The sequence below is a fragment of the Leptonychotes weddellii genome, chromosome 1 (assembly GCF_054177405.1).
Source record: "Leptonychotes weddellii isolate Sample4059 chromosome 1, ASM5417740v2, whole genome shotgun sequence".
NCBI classification, from domain to species: Eukaryota; Metazoa; Chordata; class Mammalia; order Carnivora; family Phocidae; genus Leptonychotes; species Leptonychotes weddellii.
In genome coordinates this window covers 10639086-10660557 of record NC_138369.1, presented here as the reverse complement: position 1 = coordinate 10660557, position 21472 = coordinate 10639086, and the positions used below count along the sequence as shown (strand labels likewise).

Here is a 21472-nt window from a genome sequence, read left to right as displayed (position 1 = left end):
CAAAGGCCCTGAGATGGGAGTGAGCCCGGTGTGTTTGAGGACTGGTGAGGAGGCTGGTGTGGGTGGAGCAGGGGGAGCAGGGGAGAAGGCAGGAGACAGGAGGCAAAGGCGCAGGGAGGGTGCTGGGAGTGGGCTGAGGCTGAGGTTGACACCGGATTACTTAAATGTCACAAAGATTCATCCTGAGCGCGCACCAGCAAGGAGGGCCCCCCTCCCCACTCTTGGTCCATTCTCAAACCTCTGGGATCTCCTCCAGGCTCGGCTTCAGGCCCCAAGGACCTGACCTGCTACCGGATAGTCAGCGCTGGTTATGAATGTTCCTGGAAGTATGAGGGCCCCACGGCTGGGGTCAGCCACTTCCTGAGGTGCTGGTGAGGACCCTGCCCCAGTCCCCAAACCCTCACACATCATCCCGCACTTGCTCCTGCCCCCATTCCCCTGCTCTCAGAAGTGTGATCTTAGCAGAGTCCTTGCTCTTCCTGGAGGCTGAGTGTCTCATGTGAGAAGGGAAGGTGAGGACTCTATTTGGGGGGGCTGTCAGCATAGGTGGGCATCCAGGTTGGGTGGCAATTAAGGTCCTTCTAGTCCTTCCTTCCTCCTCACCTGCTCACTCATTTGTCCATCCTTCCATCCATTCATTCATTTCTTCCTTCCGCCTATGGCAGCCCATCTTGCAAGATTCTGGGGTCCCCCAAACCACTCAGTTGCAGGGCTGATCCCCATAGAGTCCCCAGGCTGGGGAGGGGGGAGTCAAAGGGGCAGAAGAAGATGCTGGGATGTGATGTGCACCATCTGCTGGGGCTGCTGAGCCACCCTGCGGGTCCCTAGGACCCCAAACTCAGCACCAACACTCCCCTCGCGCAGCCTCAAGTCCGAGCACTGCTGCTACTTTGCTGCGGGCTCAGCCACCAGCCTGCAGTTCTCTGACCAGGACGGCGTAGCTGTGCTCCAACTTGTCACGCTCTGGGTGGAATCTCGAGCCGAGAACCAGACGCAGAAGTCGCCTAAGATCACCCTGAAGCTTCATAGCACAGGTCAGCACCCTGTTCTCCTCCTCCTCCCTGCTGCCCCTTCCTCACCCACAGACGCCTCTGGTTCCTGAGCCTAGACCTGTGCAGATTTGGGCCAGGGGCTTGATAATGCCAACGATTTTCACATCAGACATTGTTGCGGGACATGGCAGAGTTTTTCACGGTCCCCTCGCCAATCCCCAGCTGCTGGATACTTCGGTTGCTTCTGGTTTCTCCCTGAAACTGTAATACTGCCAGGACCTTTTTGGGTCTTCAATATCTGTTTTCACGACGCAACCACGTACATATAACATCTAGAATTTGCACTCCTACTCTGCTACGCTGAGTCACAGGGTACATGAGTGAGGCCAGCAAAGTTTGCAGCTCCGGGCTGGAATTAGGGTGAGGTGGGGGAGGAACCTGCCTTGGGCACGAAATTGTAAGGGGGTGCCAAAAAACTCAGTAGTCAACATAAGTAATTCTGTAAAGCAATATTTTAAAAAAAATCAAAACTAATGCCAAAAAATCCATGATGAACAAAATATCAAATTTTAAGATGAAGACAGGATCCAACCGTGTATTTGTACAGCCTTGTCTTTCTTGCCTCCCTGGAGTCCTGTCCCTGTCTCTGCCCTCATGGAGCCCAGATTCAAGTGGGAGTGATGAACAGGAATGATTATTACATATGAGGAGATACTGCTGGGAGGTCAAGGAGGCCTCCAGCTCAAGTTGAGCCTGGAAGGATAAAAAAGGATCCAACAAGAATAAAGTGTTGAGGGCGCCTGGGTGGCTCAGTTGGTTAAGCAACTGCCTTCGGCTCAGGTCATGATCCCGGAGTCCCGGGATCAAGTCCCGCATCAGGCTCCCTGCTCAGCACGGAGTCTGCTTCTCCCTCTGACCCTCCTCCCTCTCATGCTCTCTGTCTCTCATTCTCTCTCTCGCAAATAAATAAAATCTTAAAAAAAAAAAAAAAATATTAAAAAAAAAAAAAAAAGAATAAAGTGTTGAGAAGTGTGTTCCAGGCAGAGGGCACAAGGGCACAGCAAGTGCAAAGGCCCTGAGGTAGAATCAGGCATGGTACGACCAAGATGCAGAAAGAATGATAGATGTTTCTCTTTAGGTCTGGGTCTAAAAAATTAGTAAGATTTCCCTAATAGTCCTCTTAAAAAAGTAGATTCAATTAATTATCCTCGTCAGCAATTCACAAAAGTGCCTGTCTCACCAAAATGCTGCTACAAGGAGTGTTAGTCTTGAATCTTGGATCCATAGAATCCCAGGCTTAGATGGAACCTGTAAGGGTTTCCCTGATGCACATATTGGGGACTCGGTCGGTTATCCTGGGCTGGGTGGGGCAGATTTTCTGAAATTTTCAGGACCAATAACTCGCACATATGCTGGCTCCCCTCCCCAACCCCCATCTTTGCTCCCAGTTAAATATGACCCTCCGTCAGCCAGAGACATCACCATGTCTGGGTCCGCGGGGCAGGTGCTCTTGAAGTGGGAGACCCCAGCCCGCCAGGATGGCGCCGAGGTGCAGTTCCGGCACAGGACAGCCGGCAGCCTGTGGAAGTTGGTGAGTTTATTCCCCAGGTCAGGAGAGAAAGCAGCCTTCTCCTCGGGGAACATGACCCCCAAATCAGTTTCACTGTCTCTACATCCATCACCCTTCCTGCCTGGCCTCCACTCTTGCCCTGTAGCTAGCCTCTGGAGTCTCTTTGATACTCAGATCTCATCATGACCTCCTTTGCTCACACACCCTCCATTGCTCCCTATTACCTTCAGGAGGATCCTTTCCTCAGCTGGCCCCAGGTACCCTCACCCACCTTGTGCTTCCTCTGGCCCCCTCTGAATGGCCATCATTCTCTGCCCATGCCCTGCATTTCCAGACTGTGCCTTTGCCCATGCAGTCTCCTCCATCTGCACACATTCTCCATCTGAGCTCATGAGAATCCAGCCCACCTTCAGGGTCCAGCTCAAGGGCCACCTCTCCAGGAAGCTGTCCTTCCACTCACTCAGCTTCCTTCCTTCCTTTCTTCCTCCCTTCCTTCTTTCCTTTTCTTCTTCTTCTTCTTCTTCTTCTTCTTCTTCTTCCTTTTCTGAGATATAATTGACATATAACATTATATTGGTTTCAGGTGTACAACATCATTATTTGATATTTGTATATATTGTGAAATGATCCCAATTAGTCTAGTTACCTTCCGTCACCATCTGAAGTACAAACCTTATGTCTTGTAAGAACTTTTACGATCTACTCTCCTAGGAACTTCCAAGTACATCATACAGTGTTATGAACTATAGTCTCCATGCGGTACCTGACATCCCTAGGACTTATTTATTTTATAACTGAAGTTTGTAACTTTTGATCCCCATTCCATCCACCCCCCAACCCCTGCCTCTGGCAACCACCAATCTGTTCTCCGTGTCTAAGAGTTCCATTCTGTTTTGCTTTAGATTCCACGTGTGCGAGAAATCCTATGGTATTTGTCTTTCTCTGACTTATTTCACTTAACATAATGCCCTCAAGGCCCATCCACATTGTCATGGCAGGCTTTCCTTCTTTTATAGCTGAATAATATTCCATCTTATATATATATGTATATATATATTTATATATATATGTATATATGTATATATGTATGTGTATATATATATATATATATATTACCTGTTCTTTTTCCGTTCATCCGCCCCTGGACACTTAGGTTGCTTCTGTATCTCAGCTATTGTACATGATGCTGCAGTAAACATGGGGGCAGATATATCTTGAGTTAGTGTTTTCATTCCCAGAAAAAAGCCCAGAGGTGGAATGGCTGGATCATATTGTAGTTCTTTTTTTTTTTTTTAAGATTTTATTTATTATTTATTTGACAGAGAGAGAGAGCACAAGTGGGGGAGCATCAGGCAGAGGCAGAGGGAGAAGCAGGCTCCCCGCTGAGCAGGGAGCCTGATGCAGGGCTCCATCCCAGGACCCTGGGATCACGAAGGCAGATACTTAACCAACTGAGCCACCCAGGCGCGCCTGTCTTGTGTCTTTTTGATGATAGTCATTCAAACTGAGGTGATATCTCGTTGTGGTTTTGATTTGCACTGCCCTGATGATGAGTGATGTTGCACACGGTTTATCTACCTGTTGGCCATCTGTATGTCCTCTGTGGACCTTCATTCATTCCGCAGCTACCTTCTGCTGCCCCCTCTGTTGCCCTCACGCAGAGCAAGCGGGGCCTGTAAGAAACCTCAGCCCTTGGGGCGCCTGGGTGGCTCAGTCGTTAAGCGTCTGCCTTCGGCTCAGGTCATGATCCCGGGGTCCTGGGATCGAGTCCCGCATCGGGCTCCCTGCTTGGCGGGAAGCCTGCTTCTCCCTCTCCCACTCCCCCTGCTTGTGCTCCCTCTCGGGCTGTGTCTCTCTCTGTCAAATAAATAAATAAATTCTTTAAAAAAAAAAAAAAGGAACCTCAGCCCTTGCTTATTAGGCCCCAAGAAACCCTTAGATTGGGAGAAGACAGAGACCTCCAGCCTCTGAATTGTAGGGTCTCCTCCTCCCTCAGACAGGGAGCATCTTGAGGCCAGGGAGCCGCTCCAGCTTCAGCCTCATCTTCCCTCCCAATGTTGGGCCCCCCTGAGCCTCAGTGACCCCATCAGGCAAATGGGATCAGTTAGAGACAGGTGATATGGGACCCTTGCTGGGGAGGGGCATCTCTCTCTTTTTTATTTCCAGCCCCCTAAGCACACTCTGCAGTAGACCCTGCATCCCGCCCTTTGCAGAGGAGGGAACTGAAGCTCAGGATGTTGGGGGACCCCTCCACATCAAACAGGGCATGGGGGGCAGGCCGTGTCCTAAACCTGACTCTCCTGACCCCCAACACCACTGACATACAGGTTTTTCCCTCCTAAAATAATTTTTGTAGGATAGTACAGGATAATAATTTTGCCTCCTGAAATCTTTTAAGCAAAACTTTTACTTTGGGAATAATCTTAGATTTTCAGAAAAGTTCCAAGGAAGTAGCCAGCTCCCCTAGAAACGGCCCCCAGCCTCCCCACATGCGAACATCTTACGTTCTTGAGTGCGTCTGTCCACAACGGAGATGAACATTGGCATGTTGCTAGGGACTAAACCAGAGATTATGCAGATATCCCCCGTTTTTCCACGCATGTCCTCTTTTTTTTTTTTTTTTTTTAAGCAAATGTCCTCTTTCTGTTCCTGGATCTAATCCAAGCTCCCACATTGCGCTTAGAATAATTGTTTAAAATGGTTAAAGAGCTAATATTTTTTTCAATTTTTTTTTACCTTTTACCAAAAGGTGAAACTATGTATACATATATATGATCTGGTCCTAGGGCAACTGCGGACGTCAGGAGGATGCTGGCTTCGGTGAGAATAATAGTACCAACAACAGCGGCAGCATGCTAGCATTAATTGAGCACCCACTGTATGCCAGGCCCAGTGCTAAATTCTTTGTATGCTTGCTGGCCCGCCCTGTAGTTCAGTATTGGATTATTCCCATTTCACAGGTGAGGAAACAGCCTTGGGGGTGAAAAGCCATTCATTGATCAGGGCCACATCCCAATGGGTTGGCCTTGTCTCGACTCCGACCTAGGGCCGGGGCAAGAATGGGAGATCTTGAGGCCCCCCAAGAGAACAGGGCCTGGCCTATTCCCGTGGTGGCCCCAGGGCCCAGCACACAGTTGGCACTCAATAAGTGTATGATGGCTAAATGACGAGTGCCAAGCCCCGGGCACCCCCAGGTATGGGACAGCCCTTCAGCTTGATCTTTGGCCTATTTCCCTGCCAGAGTCCTGCCTCTGCCCCCTGTGGACGGATGCAGCCCAGGAATTCCAGCTACGCAGGCGGCGACTCAGGCCGGGAGCCCCAGGAGACCCCTGGAGCAGCTGGAGCAGCCCCGTGTGTGTCCCCCCTGGTGAGAGCACTCAGAGCCACAGGAACGGGGCAGGCATTAGAAATACAGCAGTGGGGATTAGAAATAAGATGGCAGGTGTTAAAAATAAGGCGGCGGGAGAAATTCGTAGTAATTAATAAAAGGTGGCAGGGCAGGGCTCCTGGGTGGCTCAGTCGGTTAAGCGTCTGCCTTCAGCTCAGGTCATGATCCTAGGGTCCTTGGGACCGAGCCCTGGCTTGGGCTCCCTGCTCAGCGGGGAGTTGGCTTCTCCCTCTGCCTCTGCCCCTCGGTCCCCCTACCCCCCACCCCCACTCATGCGCGCTCTCTCTCTCAAATCAATAAATAAAATCTTAAAAAAAAAAAAAGGTGGTGGGGCAGTGAGCGAGTTTCACTTTGTAAAATGTGGAGAATCCGTAATCTAAAAAGAAACGTTTTCCAGTCTTTCTCTCCTTCCAATGTGTCCAGTTGGTTTTGCTCTTTTAAAGCCACACAGGGAGTTGGCAGGGGGAGACCACTGTGTCGAGAACACGTAGTTTCCCAAATGACACAGGAAGCTGGAGTTTGGGCAGCTCCGAAGTGGAGATGTGGCCCAAGAGGCAAGGAAGGATGAGGTGATTGTCAATATTTTGCCCCTGGCCTTGTGACCTGGGGTCTCCTCCGGCCCCAGTGCCATTATCTGTGGGAAACAACTCCAAGAGTTATTTTCAGACTTCAGAACAAAAATTGTAGTAGAAAATGCATAATATAAAATGTTCCACTTTAATCATTTTAAAGTGTAGGGTTTTTTTTTTTTAAGACCTTATTTATTTATTTGAGAGAGAGCGCGCACGCATAGCAGGGGGAGGGGCAGAGGGAGAGGGAGAGAGAGAATCTCAAGCAGACTCCCCATCAAGCCTGGAGCCCGATCCCACAGCCCTAAGACCATGACCTGAGCTGAAATCAAGAGTCCGATGCCTGAATGACTGAGCCACCCAGGCGCCTCTAAAGTGCACAGTTTTATGGAGTTAAGTATAGTCACGTTGTCATAGACTAGATCTCCATGTTTCCGATTTTGAAAATTATTTAACGACCCATGGGAATCCTGTGTTTCAAGGGAGGGAAGGAAAAGGTCCTGGGTCCCTGTGCGGGGTCTGCGGGAGGTGGCGGTGAGCAAGGGACAACCCCCAGCGTCACTGTCTTGCCACCCCATTGCAGAACATCCCCCAAAGCCCACCTTGAAGTTCTCGGTGGAGGCGCTCCGTCCACATGGGAGGAGGCAGGTCACCCTGCACGGGCAGGTAATGGGCCATCACAACGCTGTGGGGTGGCCGGAGATGGGGAGAAGGAGACAAGAGGCTGGAGTCGGGGTGTGCAAGTGGGATACGGTGAGGGAAGAGACGTGGAGGTGGCAAGGACTCCAAGGACTGTGGGTTTAACTCTGCAGTTAATGGGGAACAATGGAGGGTGTGTGAGCAGAGAAATATGACTGGGTTCAGGTGTTCACAGACTTCCCCTGGCTGCCATGGGGGGAACAGACTGTGAGGGTCTAGGGTGGAAGCAGGCAGGCCGGGGTGGGCCATGTTGGTCTGGGTGGGAGATAATTTCCTTGAAATCCCCCAAACAACCCATTAAGAGCAGTCTAATTAACCCCCGTTTTACAGAGAAGGAAACTGAGGCACAGAGGGAAAATCTCTTGCCCAAGTCAGGGGCAAAACCATCAGATGTTTCACCCACTGGCTTTACCATAACTAACTTGGCCGGGTCCCTAATGGGCTGGCACAGTGAGGCTGAAGTAAAGCTTTACTTCCTGCCTTTCCTCTCATTTGAATTCCCTTTCTTAGGAAACATTTCCAGGCTTGAGGTAACTGGGTCCAAAGATAGAAAAAACATTTTTTTCCTGACTCTCAGTAGGTTTTGCCAAATTATTTTCCCTCCAAGCCAACATGCACTGGCCATGAATGCCTATTTCCCAGCAGCCTCGCCAGCACCACGGGTTTTGTTTTGTTTTGTTTTTAAAGATTTTATTTATTTATTTGAGAGAGAGAGTGAGAGAGAGCATGAGAGGGGAGTGGGTCAGAGGGAGAAGCAGACTCCCCACTGAGCGGGGAGCCCGATGCGGGACTCGATCCTGGGACTCCAGGATCACGACCTGAGCTGAAGGCAGTTGCTTAACCAACTGAGCCACCCAGGCGCCCGTTGTTTTGTTTGTTTTTAAAAAAACTTTTGGCTCATGTCACAGACTGTGGTCCATGGATGAGTCTGTTCAGGGGCTGCACCCTGATGTTGGCCCATGGGCATGATGACTGTGTTCAGGTCTCCACAAACCATCTCTCACATTCACGACAGCTGCCCCAGCTTGAGCTTCCAGAAGGCTGCCTCGGGTCCAACTCTGGCGGGGAGGTGACCTACCGCGCCCGCCTGCACATGCTGTCCTGCACGTGTAAGACCAAGTCCACAATGACCTTTCAGCTGAGGAAACCGCTCAATCTCTCTGGCGCGGCCTATGACCTGGCTGTTGTTTCCCAGAATCGCTTCGGCCCCGGCCCCAACCAGACGTGGCACATTCCTGCCCAAACCCACACCCACACAGGTGCCTCCTCTGGCCGGGGAGGGCTGCGGGAGGGCCTCTCAGAGCTCAGCACTTATTCTGAGCCTCCGCTAGACTAGGGTGAGGCAGGTGAGGCACAAAAATCAAACAGGTGTCGAATTTAGGAATGTGTCAAAATCACTAATTAAGGTACATACTGTTAAAATGCAATATTTTTAAAAAAACTCTAGCTGGCAAACTACAGCCCAGGCCAACCACCTGTCTTGGTACATAAAGTTTTCTGGGACCAGGGCGGGGATCAGGGTGTGGTGAGTGAGGCAGGATGGCGCAAGTACACGATTGATCCTATCTTCATTTAAAATCTTGATATTTGTTTGTTATGTATATGTATAGACATGCTTAAAGATGTACCTATATTTATAGATATGAGGAAAAAATCAAGACTTACATTTATGTATACATGCATGTGAATACATATACATATGTTATTGAGGTGAAATTCACATAGCAACATTAATCACTTTAGTAGGTACGATTCAGTGGCATTCCGGACATTCACAATGATGGACAACCATCACCTCTGTCTAGTTCTAGAACATTTCTATCATCCCTAAAAGGAGACCCCATGCCCATTAGCAGTCACCCCCCCCCGTCCTTTATCCCGGCCCCTGGCACCCACTAATCTGCTTTCTGTCTCTGTGGATTTGCCCATTCTGGACATTCCATATACATGGGATCACACACCCTGTGGCCTCTTGTGACCGGCGTCTCTCACCCAGCGTCACGTTTTTGAGGTTCCCCCATGTCGTAGCGTGTGTCGGGGCTTCACTTCCTTTTCGCGGCTGAGTAACATTCCACTGTGCGGATGGACCACGTGGTGTTTATCTGTTTTTCCATTAATGAACATTTGGGCTTTTTTCACCTTTTGGCGATTAGGAAGAGCGCTCATCACACATTTTTGCATTCATTTTTTGATTCTTAAAAAATATTGCATCGAAACAGTGTTTATCGTGATGACTGAGCTCTTTGGTGCCTCCAGTTTTCTGCCTGATGCGTGCCTCACTCACCTCACCCTGGTCCTGGGCCTACCGAGCACCCAGCAGTCCTGGGAGGACAGGGCTGGTACAGTGATGCCCATTTCAGAGATGAGACCACTGAGGCTCAGAGACAGAAAGCCCCTCGTCATGGTGGCACAGCCACGAGTCTGTCAGCTCCTGGCCCGGTTTGGGTCATGGCCCCACTGTGTGACCGCGCGCCAGTGGCTCTCCCTCTCTGAGCCTCAGTTTCTGTATGATTGGGGTGCTCACGCTCCCACTTTGTAGCAGAGTGGCACCCGTCAAGCACTGAGCACTGGCCTGGCGCATACAGCTGGTGCTCAATAAATGGTAGTTGTCTCTGGAATTGGAAACAGTGCCCGCCTCCCTGAGGTTGTTGCCGATGCCCTTGCTGGAGGGAGCGGGGAGAGATGAGCCCTGGGGACCGAGTGGGTGTGTCCTCAGGCCACTGAGCTCTAGTCGGTCTGGGAGGCCCATCCTGCACCACACCCACCCGCCGCTGGGGGGCGCAGAAGGTGGGGGCCGGGCATCTGCTAGAGCAGGAGATGCTCCCCGGGCTGGTGGGTGGGGGGGGGGGAGGTAGGCAGCACAGATGGTGGGCGTTTTGGCACGGAACTCACGGTCAGACCTAACTCATTCAAACCGCCCTTGCTAGCCTAACCCTGCCTCTGTGCCTGGCCCCCAGCCCGGCAGCCCCCAGTATTGAGGAGACGGAGCTAGATACAGAAACTCGCAGCCCTGTGGGGTTAGAGTTTGGCGAGAGGGTGGGATGGGGCTATGGGAGCCTTGGACTGCGGCGGGGGTGGGGTGGGGCGGGGGAGGGGAGTGGAGCAGCTGTTCTGATGTGCCTCTCTCATCTGCTTCCAGAACCAGGGGCTCTGAATATCAGTGTGGGAGCCGACGGGACCACCATGCACTGGCCAGCCCAGGCCGGGGCCAAGACATATTGCATTGAGTGGCAGCCCCAGGGCCAGGACAGGAACCTTACCCACTGCGCACTGACTCCGCCCCAGGACCCGGACCCTACCGGAATGGGTACCGTAACGTCAGTAGCCCCGCCTCTGCCTCCTCCCTTAGAGCCCCCGGTCGGCTCCTACCTATAGGGGCTGTGCGTGTGAGGTGTCTGAGGCCCAGAGCGCTCTTGCTCCTTGCCCGAGGTCACGCGGAGGTGGGACAGGCTGAGACTTGGACCCTGCCACCCATGTGGGTCTGAAGCCTCCTGCCAGTGTCCTGAGGTGTCAGGGCTTATAGCTCCCGGCAGATTGCACCCCAATAGGTAATGAGTTTCACATCCCAGGGTGTTTGTTAAACAGCCACCTGCGCCAAAGAAGGTGGCAGCCCACAAGATGCTGGTGGCAAATTAATGAGGCCTCTGGAGAAAAAGGGGGAGCCTTAGAGCCCCGGCAGCCTCTCACTCTCCCACTTCCTACCCTGGGCCTGGCCAGGGCCCCCGGAAACCTCAGCCTCAGCCTGGCCCTTGACGGGTTCCTAGACTTGGGAGCCAAGAGCTGGATCCAGACGCACCTGGCCCCGTAGAGTCCGGGCTGGGCTGCAGGTGGGAGATGGGCTAAGGGGAGAATAAGGAAGGGATCCTGGAAGAGGGGACATTGGTGCAAGGGCTTTGAAGCATGAGCAGGAGTGCTCTAGGAGTTCCTGGCATGAGGTACGGCCAGTGCAAAGAGGCGGAGGTGGAGATACAACCTATTTACCGGCCTGGGCCTTGTCAATCCTTCTAGCAACCTACAGCTGGAGCAGAGGACCTATGGAGCAGAAGGTGTGTTACCACATCACGATCTTTGCCTCTCCACGCCCAGAGAAGCCCATCTCGTGGTCCACGGTCTTGTCCACCTATCACTTTGGGGGCGATGGTGAGTAGCCCACACCTGCAAGGTGGTCTCTCTGGAGGGCTTGGTGGTGGCCTTGGGTGTCGGGAGGAGGGAACGAACACTTAGAGGCACTTACTCTGGGTCAGGCCTTGGCCAGAAGCCAGGCGTGCAGAAGTCCCAGGGGATCCCAAAGACACCCCCCCCCGCCCCCGCCCCGAGCGGCATTGCCCCATTTCATAGATAAGAAAAGTGAGTCTCAGAGAGGGGCAGCGATGGGGCCTGAGTCGTGGAGCCGGGATTCAAACCCAGGCCCGCCTGACTCTGTTGCCAAGCTTCCCTGGGTCTCTGGACGGTGCCAGGCTGGGCAGGCAGGAAACATTCAGCCAGTGCTCTTGGAATTGACCATGGCGATAGTGCTAGTTGCAGCCTCGGGGGCCGGACGCCCACAACACGTGTTGGTGAAGAAGCTCAGCCAGGACTCCGTGTCTGTGGACTGGACACCATCCCCGCTGAGCACTTGCCCGGGGGTCCTGAAGGAGTACGTCGTGCGCTACCAGGATGAGGAGGGCAACCTCATGTCTGGTACGTGAGGCAGCGCGGGCCGGGCGGGGGGAAGAAGGGGCCTGGGGTCGATGTCTGCCTTGCTAGGGGACCCTGAGCACCTCACTGGCCCTCTCTGGGCCTTGGTTTTCCCACCCATAAAACAAGGGTTGTTCGACTCAAAGAGGCCAGACTGCCCTTTCCGGACCCCCAGGAGGGCCCCGTGGGCAGCAGCTGTGGGCTCACAATGGACTCCGTGTATGGATCACAACCCCTCGTGCGAATCGGCAACTGGACTCCCATGGAGCGGGATGATGGTGTCCATTTCACAGATGGGGAAACTGAGGCCTGGAGAGGGATTCCTGCCCCCAAGGGTTAAGCAAGCCTGGATTTGGGCTCAGTCAGGTGCCCCTTCCTGCCCCTTGGGAGGGAAAGAAAGCAGAACGTACAGGGCAAGTCTCACCAGTGCTGGGGTTTCCTGTTGTTTTACACACTGGGGGCTCCACCTTCCACGCGGGGAACACAGTCTTTTGGATACGGCCTCACCCAGCCACCTCCTGCAGCAACAGGCCAGGCCAGCAAGACCTGCCTCTTCGAGTCTCTGCCTTCTCACCAAGCACCCAGCACCTGTCAAGGCATGAATGCCGGGGCGGGGGGGGCTTGCTGGGGGGATGCTCTAACCTCAGAAACACAGACATCCTGCCATCTGCTTGACCACCCATTGTTTAGAGGGGGTAAAGGAAGCCAAGTGGGGTTCAGTGTCTTATCCAGGGTGGCGCAGCTGGAAGCAGCCCTTTTACCAATTTGCCGAAAGTCAAAATGCTGAAGATGAATGCGCCAAATGCCCATTGGCCAAATTGACCAATCCCCCTTCCCCCTCCCCCCCGCTCCAATTTCTTTTGAAGAATATTCCTCTTGAATATATGTATATACGAAGAATATAGACCTAGGGTTCTAGGAATTGTTTTCTTCTTGATAACAGCCAACAACTGTATTCTCATTTTAAGGATTTTTACGGAGAGCTTTATTTGTTAAAGCCATCCAATTCCACAGCGTGTGCTGAGGTCCTGCTGTGTGCTGAGGTTGTAGGGACACTGAGGAAGCAAGATAGGCAAAGTTAATGCTGATCTTCACCCTAAAGACGGGAAGAAGGAGAGGGAGGAAACCATGGGGATATCTGGGGAAAGGGTGAGCAAGGTAGAGGAGGCGGGACTGCCAGTGCAAAGGCCCTGAGGTGCAACTGAACCTTTAGGGAGCTTGGACGATGGGGCTGGGTCCGGGAGTGAGCAAGGAGCCAGCAGAGGTCAGAATTTGAGAAAGATAGCATCATTCACTAAATAGTTTGGGGAAGAATATTCCTCCAAATAAGTTGAGGTGAATGGGTACATTCAGAGTTTTCAGCAGGGACGCCTGGCTGGCGCAGTCGGTTAAGCATCCCACTCTTGGTTTCGGCTCAGGTGGTGATCTCAGGGTCATGAGATCGAGCCCTGCCTCAGGCTCCACACTCAGCGCGGAGTCTGCTTGAGATTCTCTCTCCCTCTCTCTCTGCCCCTCCTGCTCATGCTCTCTCTCAAATAAATAAATCTTAGATTAAAAAAAAAAGAATTTTCAGCAAAATGTGCTTGAGTCCCCACTACCACTCCCAGGGTGTGGCTGCCCAGCCAGGACCTGGGCATCCCACCCCTGAGCCTGGCCTCCTGGGAGTAAAGGGAGTCTGGGGACCCAGGGCTGCCTCCCTCCCACAGAGCTGCCCGTGAAGCCCACAGAGACCCAGGTCACCCTTGGTGGCCTTCGGGCTGGCACAGCCTACACCGTGCAGGTTCGAGCAGACACAGCGACACTGCAGGGCGCCTGGAGTCAACCCCAGCCATTCAGCATCGGTGAGTAGGAGAGCAGGGCCTGGGTATGTACCCAGCATGCACTGCCCCATCCCGAGCCTCCGCAGGCAGCCCCGCCCTGGCCCTGCTCCCCATGTATCTCCCACAGGAGAAGGTCCCAGCCCACTCTGCTCCCCCCTCCTTGTGCAGTTTCCCCTCAGGGACCTTCTCTCACACTCCCATTGCCTTGCCCATGCAGGCCCCTCTGCCTGGGATGTTTGTTCTCCCCGCTAACTCCTATTCATCCTTAAAACTCAGATCAAAAGCTTCCTCCTCCAGGAAGCCTTCCATGCTTTCCCCTGGGTGCCCACCCTCCCCTCCCCCCGCCCCTAGCTGTGACAATCCTTCCTTCCTGGCCTGACACCTTGGGAATGGGTGAGGGTGTCTGTGTCCAGGCTCTGCCTCCCCCAGCCTGGGGGCTCCAGGGGAGGGGGAGGGGGCTGGGGGCCATTTGTTGAGTGAATGAATGAATGAATATGAATGAATGAGTGTCTCTCTTGTCATAAAGATAAGGAGGTGGGCTCCGCTGTCTTGGGGTGTGTGGCCAGAAGATATTTGGAAACCAAATGATCCCTATTCCTGCCATGGTCCTTTCCTGTTGCCCTTATAGAGCAGTCGGGTCTCAAGAGAACCAGTGGGTCAGGCTTGGCATGGGGCGGCAGGTCTGGGTCCAGGGGAGCAATCACGTGAGCACAACCTGCGGGCACGTGGAGCTACAGTGTCCTGAGCCCTGTGCGCCAGGCCTTTATCCTGCAGATGCAGGGCAAGTGGGTTCCCTGGCCTTCTGCTTCACACATGAGGAGCCAGGCACAGAGGGACCCACGGCGTGCCATGGTCAGCAGGGAGTTGCTGGAGGGTCCCAGCAACTCCTTCCCAGCTCCCTTCCCCGTGAGAGGCAGCAGGTGTCCCTCCCCCAGTTCAACCTCTCCCACTCCCAGAAGTCCAGGTTTCCCGGTTGTTCGATTTGTCCATACTCCTCGTATCTCTGGGGAGCTTCGCCAGCATCCTTCTCCTGGGCGTCGTTGGGTACCTCAGCCTGAACAGGTAATTTGCACCATCTCCCCCAAGATGATCCGTAATGGCAATAGTGATCATAGTAACTGCTCACACTGAGTCGGTATTTGTGCCCAGTTTACAGATGAGGAAACTGAGGCCCAGAGAGTCAGGCCCAAGGTATCCAACAGTGGGGGCAGAGCTGGGATTTGAACCCAGGTCTGTCAGACTCCCACACCTCCCACCCCCAATCCACATCCATTCTCCCTTTATAACCTAGCAGAGATGAAAAGAGTAAGTCAGAACAATTAAAAAGTAAGAACAGAGAGAAAACACTGCTCCTCTGACCAGCTTCCTTCCCTCCCCAGGGTTGTGCGGCACCTGTGCCCACCCCTGCCCACACCCTGTGCCAGCACTGTGATCGAGTTCCCTAGCAGCCAGGGCAAGCAGGTAAGGGCTCCTTTTCTAATTTAAAGTCCTATTTCTTGGGTCTATATTCTGGGCAAGAGTAATGGCCATGCGTTAACTCATTTTATTCTCCCCTAACCACTGACACAGGGACTCCAAAACCCTGTCCTATTTCACAGATAGGCAAGCAGAGGCCCAGAGAGGAACCTCCTGTGGGTCATTTCCTAACAGTAGAAACAACTCAAAGTGGCTTCAACAAAACGGGAACCTGATGGGGGATGGGGGGTGGATTCCCCAGATGGTGGGCTTCAGGCATGGCTAGGTCTAGGAATCCAGAGACTGGGCATCCATTTGTCTGGACTGCTGTTCTGCCTGCAGGCTTCCCTCCCACTCAGGCTCAGCCTTTCCCCAGTGGAAGAAGGGTGTCCATTTTCCCCATTCACTTTAGCAAAAGTCTCAGGGCCATCACCGATAGGCCTAGTGTGGGTCACATGCTCATCCCTGAGCCTATTGTGGGTATCAGGGGCTAGAGTGCTCTGATTGGCTGGGCCAGGTCACATGTCCATCACTCAACTTGTGGTGGGGCCAAGGCCCAACCACATCAACAGTGAGAAGAGGAGCAATGATTTCCCAAAGAGAAATGGGGTGTGTGTGAGGGTGGGGGTAGGGGGGCTTCCTAAAAGGGGCTGAAGGGGGGGGTGTCATTGAGGCAGAGCTGATCCTCAAATTGGTCTCAGGATTTTAGGGAATTAAGCCAGCAGGAACCTGATCTGCCCCTTGTGTGGTTGGAAAATAGGGCCCTGCCCTGAGCCTTGGCCCCACCCTTCCTATCTAGGCTTGGCAGTGGGCAAGCCCCGCAGACTTCCCAGAGGAGGTGTCCCTGAAAGAGGCCTTGGTGGTGAACACGTCCTGGGAAAAAGGTGAGGGAACTGACCTGGACACACCTGCTGGGGAGGTGAAGACAGAGCTCCTTCGGGGCACTCCTGAACTGGCTTTGGACACAGAGCTGCCCCTGGAGGACAGGAGACAGGTGCAAAGCCACCCCGAGACTCTGGCTCTGGGGCCGGGCAGGCAGGAGGGTCTGGAGGGCAACCCTGCCCAGGTGGCTGGACTCTCACTGCCCTTGGGAGACCTGATACAGACCCCCATATTCAGTGGCCCTTCGCACGTAGGCCTGGAGGCCTGAGGGAGAGAGGGGGAAGTTGGCCTCCTCCTTCAGGCAGGAAGACGGAAGGCGGCTGGTTATTAAGCAAACATTGCATACCCAGCCTGTTCCATCTAGACACTCACGTGATGTCCTGATTCCCTGTAACCACCTCGAGAGGTACATGGCTATTCTATTCTACAGATATGACCACTGAGGCTCAGAGAGAGCAAGTGGCTAGCCTGAAGCTAGGGCAGCACAGGCAGGAGTCAAACCTGGGCCGAGTGACCCAGACCCCATTTCCCCGTCCCGGCCCCTCCCCTCCGGCCAGCACAGATTGTGCCACAGCCCCGTGGTGGGAACCCAGGAACCACCATGAAAAGGAAGCTGCCACACCCCCTGACTGCCATGGGGAATAGATTGGAGGGGGGACCCAGAGGGGGGCTCGTGCTGATCCTAGGACCCTAGGCTGGATGTTGTGTCCCAGGAGCACTCGACGGGGAGTCCGGGCACAGAGCTCTGTTGCGCTGCAGGGTCCAGCCCCGGAGGAGGATCTAGTCGTGGGAAAACACGAGGGGCCCTAAGCGTTCTAAGCTGGCCCCTCCTCAGCCTCAGTCTCCTCCCCCGTAGAATGGGGGTGAGGATAATATTGAACTCGCACGTCTGTCGAGAGGGGTCTACGGCTTAATAAATGGGCCTTCTGTTGCGTAACTTTCCCCTGGCTGAAACCTGCACGGACTGTTCAAAACCCCCCAGTAGGGGAGTTCATTCATTCATTCCACACGCATTTATTCATCTCTCCCTTTGGGCGCCCCCAGGAGCACCCGGTCTGGGGGAGACAGAGCGGGATGATCACTCGGAGCTCCGCAGAGTCAGGACTGGGCAAGGGGAGCGACGGCCCGAGAGGGTGTGGGATTTGGTCCCCCCAAAACAGGAGCCTTGGTTCTTCCCCCAGCTCCGCCCCTCTTAGGGGTCCATCGGCCCTCCGCCCAGGGCTCAGGTCGGGAATTGGGGTTCCCCCTTTCTCCTGACACCCAACACCGCACAGCAGGAACGCGTGCCCCCCATTCAGCCCCGGAATCTGCCCTCTTCCTGTCCTCTTCCTCCCCGAGCTCCTCCCATTGTTAAACGAGTCGTCTCGGATTCCCCCCGTGGCCACCAGGTGGCAACAGCAACACGCGTCTCCCAGGCCTAGACCGGGTGCGGGGGGGACCCTCCCCCCGCCGCCCGCTGCGGAGCTTGCAAAACAGACTTTTCCGGTGTTAAGTGGGGGCGGGAGGGGGAGGGAGGGGTGGAGATTAGAACCCAGAACCGCTGGGTTGTGGCAAAAGGACGTGAAGCCTCTGGGTGAGAGGGGTCTGGCCCCACAGGCTGGGAGACTAGAGGTCCAGGCTCCGCCCCTTTGGGGGGCCCCAGTTTCCCATATATGCATCTAGATGGGGAGACAGAAGCCTTGGCCTCAGTGACTGCTCCCTGTTCCGCGCATGCTCCCTCCCTTGAATTTGCCACCTCCCTGCCAGGCAGGCCTTTCCTTGTGGATCAGTTCTCATTCTTTGGTGGCAGGACCAAGTGGGCAGACAGGAAGGGATGCTGGGTCAGCGGCCTCATAAAAAAGACCGGAGTGACCTGAGCCCCTGGCTCAGAACTACCCCCTCAAGTCCAGGACCCCACACCCACCCCTACAGCCCCTGTAAAACCTCCAGGAAAGCAAAAAGCCCCCATGTAGGCTGCCCCAGTCCTGGGCCCACACAGAACAACAGAACCCTGTTTGGTGGACCCTGGAGTTAACAAACCCACACCTAGGCACAGCCCCCTGGGTCCAAGGAGTAGGAGATAGACATTTATTGAGCACCATCTGGAACTCTTGCGGTTGTGAATGGGGAAGATAGACACCTTGCTTCCACTGGGGGGGGGGGGGGAGGCTGAAACTGCCTTGGGAAAGAAGCTTTCAGGGAGGACAGCAGCCCAAACAGATGGCTCCCTCGTCCCTGGATTCAGCCATGCCTGAAGCCCACCATCTATATCTATATCTATCTATCTATCTATCTATCTATCTATCTATCTATCTATATCTATATATCTATATCTATATATGTCTATATATATCTGGGAGACACCCCTCTGGGTCTCTGTTTGCCTGTCTATATAATAGGAAGGGGTTCAGAGCACTGGTTTGGGGTCCTTACCTCAATGGGTTGAGCAACCCTGCTTAGCGGAGCCCTGGCCCCACGTTTTTTGAGCACCTGCTGTGTACTCATTACTCTAGGGCCCTCTGAATGTCCATCCCTCAGCTCCTCCCAGAAGCTCCAGGAGTCAGGACTGTAGTAGACCCCATTTCACATCTGTATTCATTCCTTGATTTGTGAAGTCAGTGTTGAGCACCTACTGTATGCCAAGCCCTGTCCTATACAGGTCGGAATCAGTTCTGTCATGAGGGGCTTCTGGTGGGGTGAGGAAGGCAGACGCTAATCTAATCACCATACAGGGAGTTACAATAACCCCGAGAGAGTGACGAGCGAAAGTGTGAAGAACAGTGGGTGAGAGAGGGCTTCCTGGAGGGGGTGATATCAAGATGGTGAGGGGAGGTCAGCAAAATGAGAGAGCAAAGGCCCTGAGGCAGATGTGGTTGATGGGGAAGTGGGTGAGCCAGGGGGATAGAGGTCACTACTGGGGCCGAGGGGGTTTATTCCTAGGCTGGGGGGGGGGTGTCCTGGAGCAGGATTGTTGAGGCCCAATTTGTGAGTTGTTCAAAGATTCTTCCTGCTGCTGTTCAGAGGAGCAGGTGACTCAGCCTTACTGGCCTCAGTGTTCTGGTCTGTAAAATGGATAAGGAGGTTTCTCCAGAGCCCTTGGCCCCTTCTCACTCCCTCTCCTCTGTCTCTACCTCTCTTAAGTCTTATCAGAGAGAGAGGCTGCCTCAGTTTACCTCCCCAGATACCTCCCTCCTCTATTTCTCCAGTGGCCTCTGGGTTTGGTCAGAAAGAAACATTGTCTCTGTCTCTGCCCTCGAGCCAGGATGGGGCTGCGGTATCAGCGGCCCCCGGGGACCCTGGGCTGTGGGAGATGACACACAGGACAGCCGTGGCCTGGCCTCTCACACATAACTGCCCGAGCCCTGCAGATGACAGGGATGCCCTGCCCCCAACTGTGCGCCTTTGTTCATTCCTCCTTTTTTTGTTTTTCCGTGTTTTTTTTTTTTTAGAGATATCCACATACCATACAAATCACCCTTGCAAAGTGAACAATTCCATAGCATTTGATGTATTCCCAATGTTGTGCAATCACCGCCTTTGTCTAATTCCAGAACATTTTCATCACCTCAAAAGGAAACCCTGTGCCCATGAGCAGTCACTCCCCCTCCCGCCTCCCCCAGTCCCTGGCAACCACCAATCTGCTGTCTCTATGGATTGGCCTGTTGGGACATTTCCTATCCAGGGGATCACACAGCACATGGCCTTTGTGTCTGTTCTTTTGTGGAAGAAACAGCATCATGTTTTTGAAGTTCATCCCCGTTGTAGCATGAATCAGAACCTCATTCTTTTTTATGGCTGAATAATATTCCACTGCGTGGATGGATCCCTGTTTATTTCTTCATTCATTCCTTGATGGGCACCCCGGGGGGTTCCACCTTCTGGCGATTGTGAGCAATCGTTTCCGCTGCTGTGAGTATGGTTTACAGGCTCTGGTGTGAACACCTGTTTTCAGTTCTTCTTAGTATCTGCCTAGGAGTACAAATGTTGGGTCATAGGGTAATTCTGTGTTTAACTTTCCTTCTCGAGGTGCTGCCGGATTCCCATCAGCAATGTGTGAGGTTTCAGATTTCCCCACATCTTCATCAATACCTGTTATTTCCCTTTTGGGGGGCGGGGAGCCATCCTAGGGTGAGGTGGTGTCTCACTCTGATTTGATTTGCCTTTCCCTGAGGACTGCTGGTAGTTGAACACTTTTTCATGTGCTTATTGGCCATTTATTATATCTTTGGAGAAATCTCTCTTTGAATCCTTTCCTTATTTTTAATTGGGTTATTTATCTTTTTATTATTGAGTCCTAAGAGGTCTTTATATAGTCTGGATATTGATCCCTTGTCAGAAGATTTGTAAATATTTTCTCCCACTCTGTGGGTTACCCCTTCACTGTCTTAAGAGTGTCCTTGTAGAGGGGCACCTGAGTGGCTCAGTCGGTTAAGCATCTGCCTTCGGCTCAGGTCATGATCCCAGGGTCCTGGGATTGAGCCCCGCATCGAGCGCCGCATAGAGCCCCGCATCTGGCTCCTTGCTCTGCAGGAAGCCTGCTTCTCCCTCTCCCACTCCCCCTGCTTGTGTTCCCTCTCTCGCTGTGTCTTTCTCTGTCAAAAAAAAAAAAAAAGTGTCCTTGTAGAAAAAAAAAAACACATTTTTTTTTTAATTTGATGGAGAATTCATCAAATTCTTGTTCCTTTGGTTGCTTGTGATTAGGTGTCATACCCAAGAATGCGCCTGGTCTTCGCGCATCTCTCCCATCCTCCTACCCCCGGCGCCTCCCTCTGGTCCGCAAACCCCCTCCCATTGGCGTTGGGGCATCTGCGCCCTAGTCCCCCAACCGCGAGGCCTCCCGGGCAGGCACCCAGCCGCCTCCATCAATGTTTAATAACGAACGGAGCGCACGGAACCTTGGCACCGACGTGGGAAACCCCGCCCGGAACCATCTGCCCCTTGGCGCCCCCTGTGGCCACGCGTGGGCGTCGCGACCGCGCTGGGCCCCACTGTCTCGGTGGACCGAGCAAGACCCGGGCGGGGTGGGGTGGGGGAGGTGGCACTTGCTGGCACGCGTGCTGGGGCGAGGGCGTGGGTCGCGCCCTGAGTCCTCCCCACCCTGGCCGGGAGCTGCTCCTGGCTCCCCGCCCGCCCTGGGCTGACCCTGCCGGCGGGAACCGCCTGCTACCGCGGGGCCACTCCTGCCGAAACCAAAACACCCAGGAGGAGGGAAGAAAAACACTCCGGGAGGGCTGGTGGGGGAAGGGGGCAGTCGCCGATGTGCCTTCGGGTGGGGGGCCGGGGGGAGGGTCACACCGTCTGCGCACAAACGTCTGGCGGATGCGGGGCTGCCCTGGCTCGGCACCAACCCCCCAGCTGGCTGTGCAGCCTGGGGCGCTCTGAGCCTCAGTTTCTCCATGGGTGGAATGGGGGCGGGGAGAGGGAGCAAGGTGAAGCTGTCG

The 21472-nt window shown here is 53.8% G+C and overlaps 1 protein-coding gene across 8 annotated transcripts in view; it reads left to right on the top strand.

Annotated features, from left to right (window-relative positions):
- Positions 1-21472, top strand: part of IL12RB1 (interleukin 12 receptor subunit beta 1) — a 32155-nt gene that overhangs the window by 2432 nt on the left and 8251 nt on the right. The window contains exons 3-16 of one of the 8 annotated variants that reach the window (XM_081815481.1): positions 257-371; positions 865-1034; positions 2441-2583; positions 5349-5382; positions 5804-5929; positions 7103-7185; positions 8234-8477; positions 10358-10525; positions 11227-11358; positions 11731-11898; positions 13602-13736; positions 14672-14777; positions 15095-15176; positions 15970-16054. In XM_081815481.1, the coding sequence (XP_081671607.1) occupies positions 257-371; positions 865-1034; positions 2441-2583; positions 5349-5382; positions 5804-5929; positions 7103-7185; positions 8234-8477; positions 10358-10525; positions 11227-11358; positions 11731-11898; positions 13602-13736; positions 14672-14777; positions 15095-15176; positions 15970-16054 (1791 nt within the window). Of the gene's footprint in view, positions 1-256; positions 372-864; positions 1035-2440; positions 2584-5348; positions 5383-5803; positions 5930-7102; positions 7186-8233; positions 8478-10357; positions 10526-11226; positions 11359-11648; positions 11899-13601; positions 13737-14671; positions 14779-15094; positions 15177-15969; positions 16990-19582; positions 20266-21472 lie in introns of those variants that run through there. The other 7 variants (XM_081815478.1, XM_031017126.2, XM_081815473.1 and 4 more) reach the window with 7 other exon arrangements.